Raw genomic sequence first — 10,000 nt, forward strand, 5'->3', positions numbered from 1 at the left:
TAGATGTAATCTTAGAAGAGACAAGGCTGAGGAAAAAGGCAGCATTTCTCTTTATAAAGCACCTATCATTTTTCATTTCTCTCTGTCTCTCTCTCACTGTTTCTGTCTCTCTCTCTTTGTGCATCTCTCACTTTCTCATTCACTCTCTCTGTTTCTTCCCTTTTATATCTTTACCTCTGAAAGTCTGAACAAGTCCATCAGTTATAAGCAGAAATCGTTGGAAAGGAAACAGTTTCCATTGGATCCAACTATTCCACTATAAAAATGTATTATCTCAGGCAGTGGTGTTTCAAAGACAACACATACAATTACAGATGATAAATGAACATAAATATATTTTTTAATAACTTTCATACCTCTATTTTATAACTTTATAATCCATTTTAAGATTTTCTCTTCTGAGTTATGTGACAGCATTATTTGGTGATTATGAAGGTCGAGTACTATAGTTCTGTGGCAATTATGTTAAGCGATAAGATCCACCAGATTCACAGATCCACCAGATCCACAGATCCACCAGATCCACAGATCCATCAGATCCACAGATCCATCTGATACACAGATCCATCAGATCCACAGATCCATCTGATACACAGATCCATCAGATCCACAGATCCATCAGATCCACAGATCCATCAGATACACAGATCAATCAGGCGTTATTTGCAAGGCACATTGTGCCACATCAGTACATGAGAAAAATGAATGAGAAAAAGTTAGGAATCAGTTTGCAGGCATGTACATAGACACATGTACAGAGTTACTGTTCGAAATGCATTACTTCATTCAAGTTTAATGATCCTAATCTAATTACTGAGCACTGGTGGAAGAGGGGGAAAGAGAAGGTCAAAGAGAAAGGGGGAGTAAGAAAAGAGAAAGAAGAGAGAATTAAAAACTCCCGTCTCGTACCTATTCCTTTCACCACTCTCTCTCTGCCACCCCCCTCCCATACACAGCCCAATTTAATGGATGGCAAGTCTTAAATTAATGCTCCCTGGACAAATGCACACCCAGAGAGGAGCAGCAGCACTCGCACGGCCCTCTGTCTCTCTCACACACACACACACACACACGTGTTTGAAGGACGTAGCCTTGTTTTCATTTTAGGCCTACAGCGTTCCTGTAGAAGCGGTGCTCTCTTATGTACTCCTGCTGCAAGTATTAACATTTCCAATCTGCTGTCTGCTGGTGAGCAAACAGCAATGACACAAGCTAGAGAACTTTTAATAAATCACAATTATGAAGCATTGCCGGCACTGCACTCGGGTGGAAACTCAACTCCCCTGTTATTTTCAACCAAACAAACATGGCCTAAGATGAATGACAGGCCCATTAACCAATTAATAGCCAATTATAGCCTAATTTGAATATCTGGCAAACACCCTGCCCCACTCACGCATAAAAATTAGAATGTTGTGGCCTTTCTGCATGCAAGTCAGCCTCTTTTGAAGGGGAAACCAGATTGAATTAGCCTTCATCAAAGGACTAACAAAATGCAATTAGGCGGGTGACTTCAAAATGAGTTTAAAAGACGTTCTGTTTGGTGGTGCCATGTAGAAATGAGGAATGACATGCGCATATGCTAATAGTAAGTGAGTGCATTTCCAGCAGGGGCTCATTTCAAGCCTAATTTTATTTACTAACCTGAGGAGGATTTAAGCACCTAAATGTTCCCAAGCAGCACCCGCTGCGGTTGGCATTCAATCCTGCTTTGAAGTTAAACAGGTTCAGAAATAAATGTGCGGCGCAGAGCCTTCTCCTGCTCTCCAGGGATGGGCGGGTCTCCGGCGCGTGCATGCCCTCACTCTCCTGCTCTTCCTCTTCCTCTGCTCGTGCTCCTCCTTCAATTTGCTCCTTTGCCTTCAACTTCCCCTTCCCATCTCCCCCTTGACCTTTCTAACAGCTTAATAAATGAGCACCGCCCCTTCTGTTTCTCTGTCTCCACTCAGAGCAGATCGGGTCATGTCTGACATTAATTTGTACCGTTAGAGTCTTGTACCGAACTAATCACATATTATGCTCATAAGAGGAATGAAGGGGGGGGGGGGGGGGGGGGGCTCAATCTGCAGTACATTGAAAGGGACTAAAACGACTCCTTAGAGTGTACGTGTGTGGGGGTGAGAGAAAGAGATAGAGAATGAGAAATGGAAAGAGAGAAAAGGGGGGAGAGACCAGTGATTCAGATGCGCTGTGAAAGGAGAAGAGAGAATAGCAAATTAATCTGGGTGAGTTAGAGTGAAATGGTGGCAGTATACAGAGAGAGCCAACACACACACACACACACACACACACACACACACCTTCCATTAACATTAATTAGCTAGGGGTTGCCTAAAGGGGCTAATGAGAAAGAGAGAACTGACGGTGAACTCTGTCTCTGCTGTACATGCGTTGAAATCACTGTCCAGCTTGTTAACTGGGCCATATTATATATATATATATAGACAGTGAGTGAGAGAAGCTGGACATGGGTGAAACAATGAAGGAAGATCGAGATGGAATACTGAAAAGGTTTCCAAAGATAGATGCAGAAGTATTGGGAAATGTTGAAGGACAGACAAGAAAGCTGAGAGGTTAGAGTAGGGGAATGAGAGATGAAAAGCCAAGGATACTGGAAGAAAATGGTGGCACACACACACACACACACACACACACACACACACTCACACACACACACACACACACACACACTCACACACACACACACACACACACACACACACACACACACACACACACACACACACACACTCACACACACACACACACACACACACACACACACACACACACACACACACACACACACACACACACACACACACACACACACTTACCTAATCATCTAAAAGAAACCCTGGCAGACCTTAAACCCCAGTGAGTTCGTTTTTGAAATAGAAATTGGCTCAGTAATGAAATCAAACATGCATGTCCTATTTCCCAAAACAGGCACAGGCGTTCCAGTTGTAATCAGTGATCTTTCTACTCTCTGACTAATCCACTGCATTCTCTCTGCAAAGTCTCTTACACAAAAACCACTGAACATCTCTCCACCCCATCATCAGACACACACTTGCATGCACACGAGCACACACACACACACACACACACACACACACACACACACACACACACACACACACACACACACACTCACACACACACACACACACACACACCTGTTTCCGGGTGGCAGGTCCCATGCTGGTTACAATTACAAGGCACGCAGGGTGAGTATGGTCCACTGCTAGGAGTCTCCCTGCTGAAGCCCGATGCGCAACGCTCACAAAACTGCCCCGTGAATCCCAGCGGGCATGTGCACGCCTCCACCCAAGGGGCCGGTGGTTGGTGGGGGGTGCTGGAGTGGTCCTTAACCAAGGTCGCAGAGATCAGGGTCACCCCGGACAGCTGGGAGGTATCTGCGGGAGAGTTTGGAGAAAAATGAGAAAGGCAGTTAGGTGTTTATAATGGGCTTTCATTGAAATGTCTGACAACCTTGGCCTGTTTAAAATCAAAACCGCAGTGTGGTATAGGGCAGCGTGCAAACTTGCACTCTGCTATGTCTATATGCTTCACAGTTGAACATGCTATTTATCAAAAAAAAGGTCATTAGTCTCCCTTCCATGTCAGCAGCATCAGTTAGAGAAGTACTGTGCATCAGCATCACACTTCTGCAAAGCTTTACTGAGTAATAGTTTAGAATGTGCCCTTAGACTAGCGTTTTCCAGTACTGAGTCCTGAATAGCCCTGTTGTGCACATTTGTGATTTCACTGCTCAAACGCACCCCCTTCCCTGATTTTAGTGTGATGGGAATGCTAACCTATGCAGGACTGGGAAGCATCCACTTAGACTCTGAGCATAGCAAAAAACAAAACAAAAAAATAAACCCCCTCAAAACCCTTATCTAACACCAGCATTACTGTAGACATGTGATGTAACGCATATGGGCCTGTTCCTTCAAACAAAGGCACATCTCAGCTTCAGCTTCCTTTAAGTTTAGCGGTAGGCATTTTGAGTTTAATTGACTTTGGCCTGCCTCAATCACTTCAGCATCTGTACCATGAAGGAAAGCGAGCACATACAAGTCAGCTAATTGAAATGACTGAAATTATGAAGATAATGGCATACATGCTTGCGTGGCATAGACGAGATTGGGATAGCAATCTTGCACTGCCTTCTATTTACTAAAACAATGACGACAACACACGAATGAGTTAAATGTTTGTCTTCTGTCACGTAACCACCCTGGAGGGCGGAGAGGCCGATAGGGAGAATCTATACAAGGAACATTTAATCACATATCTATTCCCGGCTGCTTCCCGGGGGCTGGGATGCATCGTTCAATAGGTGAAGGTGGAGGAGAAAACCTGTGCAGTGCGAGGCCCTATCAGTAGAGTGGTGTAAGAGCGGAATGGTGAGATCCACTGATAAGTCACTAGAAGTTAAATTAGGTTCTGTTTTACATCAGCATTGACTTTGACATAAAATGTTCCTTGATCCAGACATGATTTTTTTAAACTGCTGATGTTGATTTCTATCTACTTGAAATGAACGCCCATTAAAGCATAGATGACTGCATTAATGAGCTTGTGTAATGATATGTGTTTACTCTGTGATTATCCAAGTTATTCTGAGTCTCTGCCCATTTATTGCATGATGTTACCACCAGCTTGTGAGGCAGAAGGTGCACTTGCCCTCCATGGATTTGACTTTTAAAACCATGAGCTGCACAGCAGAGTGTGAACAGCCTTGACACACTTGGAGAAGAGCCCTAATCTCTCAAATTCGCTATACTAATTAATATGGATGTGCCTAATCCTCCCCACCTATGGGCCAGACATGACACAGCTGAGATTTGATGCCACCGGTAGGACACATCACTGTTGTATGAAGACTGTTTAGTCAGCTGTTAGTGCTTCAGTCAGCTACAACCAAAACATGACAGATACATCTTGCCAGACAGCGGTTAGCAACAATTAAACATTGAAATATATAATTATATACGTCTCCTAACACTATAAAAAATGTAACATTAATATTGTTGTAAAGTCATAACTGTTAACAGCTATTGTTGTAGCCTTATTAAGCTGCACTTCTTATTAAGCTGTGTGAGCTGGTTTGGCTTATTAAGATGAATTAGTGATTTCCCAGTGAACAGTAGTTGGGCTAGCTTGTCCTATGACACCAATGTCCTTGCATACTCTCAGGGCCCTCATGCTTTTTTATATGGACAGGTGCCAGCCTACTGGTCCTGGCAAACAGTCTTTGATAAGTGTATAAATAAATGAAGAAGAGATAAATTAATCAATATGGAATGAACGGTACAACGCATTGGAGGTTAAAGGGCATTTCTCTCTCTCAGGTACCCACAGATCCTCGGAATAATGATAAGGACATAACACATACTCACAAACACACACACACACACACACACACACACACACACACACACACACACAAACACACATATTGGAACCAACAAACTTTCTTTTGTCTATCTTTAACTATGCTTATAACCCCCTCTCCACACTCTAACAGAACTACAATGTTCGCAATGGCTATAAATCCATACAAAGATGCATAAATACACATACATACACACACACAAACACACACACTCAAGCGAACACGTCACACCGAGAGATGTGTTGCATCAGAAGCTGGAGCTGTCAGTGTGTGTATCATAGAACAAAGCAGCTGCTGTTGTAACGAAACATTTGACAAATGAATAATAATGGACTAGTAATTCACTTCTATTAAGAAGGACAATAGCATGCCATCCAATAAAGGACATTCTTAGCAAAATACCTCATGTTTTTGCTTTATTCAAAGCGATAATTAGATGATAATACCCCCAGTGCTTTTTAGGTTGTGTGACTTTTTCTCTATCCTCTCATACCACATATTACAGTTTGTATGCATGTGGATATGGTTGTGGGAATTCAGTAAAAAAGAGGTCTCTAATATGAATTTTAACATGAGTGTTCAGAGTCTCACTTTGCATTTAGAAAAGGAGAAAGACTAACTCCCACGCACACACCACACATACGCACAATAGTTTTGGTGATCCTATTAGGAGGTCAGTAAGGCAACATTTGTACAAATGTGCAAATTACATCTTATTAACCCTAAATATAAATTTATTGTTAACTTTAACCTGACCTTAACCAAATAGATACCTCTAATTTGTTATTATAACCTAGTCTTTTGCAGCAGATTGATTTAGATTTATGAGAAGTTCTGTTTAATAGAAGACTTTAGAACTGAAAAACTGAATATAGTAGTATTGGGTTATTCTGATAGCTGTCATTCCATGTCTGTCAGTACTTAATGTTTATGACTGCCCTTTGGCATTTTACTGCATGTAAGCAGACATGGGCATATTGAGGCCCCACAAGTATATAAAACAAAAATGAACATTTGAACACACACACATACTCACAGTTCTGACCACCTGCATTGCTGATGAGTAGTACAGTCAAGTTGCTGAGAAGACGTTGAAACTCAAATGGAGGAAGGGATGGAGTTACTTCCCGTTCTGATAATCTGTGGATAAAATTCAGGTTTATTCACCCTGAGTGCTCATTACAAATGTACATATGCACATTACACTGTGGAGTATTTATTATGAGCTATATAAGATGTATGCACAATAAAGTGATAAATTATAGTTTTGGGAAGGCAGATTTAGGCATTCCAACTCTGGTTCTTTAAAAAAGGCCTATCTATTCTCTATTTACTTATGTATTTACCAGTCAGTATGTGCTGGATCGCTCTAATATGAAAAGCTGAGGGAAAATTTGTTCCTAAGGTCCTATTTAACACACTTAATCTTGCATATGAAGCCCACCATTGCGATGCCCACTGGGTATTCACATTTTTTTTTAATCATGTGCTGTTACCCACTGTTAGACTTAGTATTTATCTCATAATAAACAATTCCTTACCCAGTATCTTTGTTCATTGATCTGACAACAGCTAGTTGTCCAACACTGTTTAAAATGCCTTAATTGTTTTTTAGGCAATTTTCAGAACTTCCTCTTCCTTCAAAGGAGACGTTTGGAGACAGTTGCCTTTATAAGCTTTCTATGTTTTTTAAGCAGGAATAACCTTATAAATAAATTCTAGTTAGATTTATGAGGACACCATAGCACAAAGTGTGCCCTCCTCATGGTATGTGATGATTTACTATTACCTGTATTTTTCAAGAAAATGTGCTATTTCAATTCCACAAGACTTCAGTGCAGCTTTTGATACAGCTAACAGTTTTTTAGACTATCCTGAGTGTCATGTTTGCATTTAGGATACTGTTTAAAAGTGGTTTCTCTTTTACCTTGAAAATCACCCTTTTAAAATGTTTTTTCTCTTTCTTGGTGGCTGTCACTTGTGGGTTACATCATGGCTCCATCATGGGCCTTATTTTGTTTCATGTTGTGTGCTCTTGGGTGTACAGGTGCTACACATATGACACATAGTTATATTTGTCACTGACAGCAAGTGATAATGAATCCTTTCACCTCTTTCTTAATTCTTTAAGTGATATTAAAATATGGGATGTCAAATAATATACTCCTGTTCAACCATGACAACTGAAGTTATCAATAAACACAGCCATGCTAAAAACCTTTATTTCATATTTGGTTCTACTCTAAAATTTGACTGTAAAGTGTGAGGGGTAGAGAGGAAGAGGTAGTTTTCCAGTTCTGTATAAAATGCAATAAAATGCTTTTTTTGGCATCAGTTAGACTTGGAAAAAGGTCTTCATGATTTATTTCATCCCATATTAACTAGTTACTCCCTTAACATGTGAATCTGCCGATTAACCTTGTCATGACTGTAGATGCAAAATGCAGCCTGTTGACTGGTACCACCAAAAATGTAGCATCTTTTTAGTGTACCCCCTCCACTGGTTAACATGGAGTTTAAGGTTTTTTTTTTTAAAGCGGTGCCACCAAATTCTGCCCTACATTCCACATCCAAAGCCTTAAGATCTTCTAATCAGTTGCTTTTAACCATTACATGGTCTCAGATGGGATTCAAAGATGGTATTTTGAAATCCAATTTGAAAACTTTTGTATTCTCTCTGGCTTTTGAGTCTTATTACATTCAGTGCTGCATTTTGTCTTATTTGTTCTCTTTTGTCACCCTAGGCTATTGCCTTTTATTGTTTCATATATTTCATGTTTTCTCTCATTCTTATAGTCTTTTTTGCATTTTGTTTGAAATCAGTTGATTGTATTGTGTTTTTTATACTCTACCTCTTCCCCTCATATATTTGCTTTCTGCTCTTCCACACTGATTCAATGCTTTCACTGAATTAAAATGAGCTGTTATGAACATGCCCTGGCAAACATAGGTTAATATATTTGTTCTGTTTGGGGCACCACCGCCATACCCTGTCAGTGACACAAACACACATGCACGCAGGGTAACACATTCTCACATGCACAGATGTGCGACTGTGACTGCTTCTTCATGTTTATTCATGACATCCACGCCCCACTGATAAACAGATGGAAATATCTGATAACAAGTAACACACACACACACACACACACACAAACATTGTGCTCGTGCTTTCATTATTCATATAGAGTATAAAAAAGAGAGATTTTGAGAATTACAGCAGCTAACCCAGACAGATAGAAAGGATGCTAATTAAAAGTCCTGCAAAGATCAGAAAGGCATATGTTTTCATCTTTAACAGGTCTATTTTGGGGAAGATTTAGTCAAAAAGGGGCTGAGATAGCAGAGAATGCCATCCAGTTGGGTTTATGCAGATGTGAAATGTCTCAGAACAAGAATAATTATGGAAAAATAAGTCAAGAGTCAGATGTGTATGTACATATATGTAAACTACATTTTACAGGGCAGGTTCGGTGACCTGTTCATTCACTACTTGCGTATAACAAATACAACATAAGATGCTGTACGCAGGGTCAGCTGATCGTGATAATCCATACAGGTTAATCCAAATCTTTGACCATATGTGTGAGCTTGATTAGAATAGCTGGACTGAGTTGTTTGGAATAATTGCATGTTCCTGAGTTGATGGGAAAGAGCATATACATCGAGACTCAAAACCATGACCAGCACGTCAGCAGGTTAATGAGAATGATGAGAGAGAGAGAGTGCAATAATTTTGCTGCCAGAACGAGAGCTAATGAAGAATTTTAAACTTGTTATAATCACCACAGACACTACAGGAAAAACAGCTGGGGCATGAAACGGGACAGAAAGTACATGATATATTACATGCGTGTGTGTTTTATTCTTAGATTAGTTTCAATTTCAAGGCTTTAAATAATTTGCTTTATAGTAGTGGGTTTTATGTATATATATATATATATATATATATATATATATATATATATATATTTTTTTTTTTTTTTTTTAAGTGGATGGGGAGGACAGGACAATGAAAACTAGTAAATCAAGTACATCTTTCTGCATCTTTCCCTGTCTGCATCCCTTGTTGTGTACAGGAAAATCTGTTACGAACCACAGTACCTTGTTTCCATAGTTGTTAGGGTACGACTACATGACGCTGTATTACTGAAGTGTATCTTTAGTAGACTTCCATAAAGACAATTCCTTCCCCACTATTACAGTACTTTTTATGAGGAAACTTGGTCTGACAAAGGGTTTGGGTAATTTCACAAGTATGTTGTGCGAATGCCTTTATCGCTATTGCCTGTTTCAGTGTGTTTCTCCCAAAGGAATGGCTTTGCATTTGCTGGGACAGAGTTCCTTGTAGAGAACAATGCTAAATCCATGATCTAATTTTGTTTACAGTAAACAAACCTGCTCCTGAACAGGTATGAGCTTACATAGTTGTGTTGGTAAAATGTACAACAGTTATGAACAACGGATAAATCTGGGATCATGTCAAATTGATTGCTAATTCAGTAATCCATGTATGAAGAACGAAGCACAGTGCTATAACCTGCTCTAACACCTTAACAATAACATGCCCTGGCATTGGGAAGGATGACTGGA

The 10,000-nt window shown here is 40.1% G+C and overlaps 1 protein-coding gene across 2 annotated transcripts in view; it reads right to left on the reverse strand.

Annotated features, from left to right (window-relative positions):
* The window catches only part of lamc3 (laminin, gamma 3), a 71,666-nt gene that overhangs the window by 18,529 nt on the left and 43,137 nt on the right, over nt 1-10,000 (reverse strand). For both annotated transcript variants that reach the window (XR_014124843.1, XM_027004143.3), the window contains exons 11-12: nt 6,444-6,547; nt 3,180-3,419 (exon numbers count right to left, since the gene is read on the reverse strand). Coding sequence is in view for 1 of the 2 variants with exons in the window: in XM_027004143.3 (XP_026859944.2) it covers nt 3,180-3,419; nt 6,444-6,547 (344 nt within the window). In the remaining variant the exon portion in view is untranslated. The remainder of the gene's footprint in view (nt 1-3,179; nt 3,420-6,443; nt 6,548-10,000) is intronic.

This window comes from Electrophorus electricus, chromosome 8, assembly GCF_041902795.1.
Source record: "Electrophorus electricus isolate QZ-2024a chromosome 8, ASM4190279v1, whole genome shotgun sequence".
Lineage (NCBI taxonomy): Eukaryota > Metazoa > Chordata > Actinopteri > Gymnotiformes > Gymnotidae > Electrophorus > Electrophorus electricus.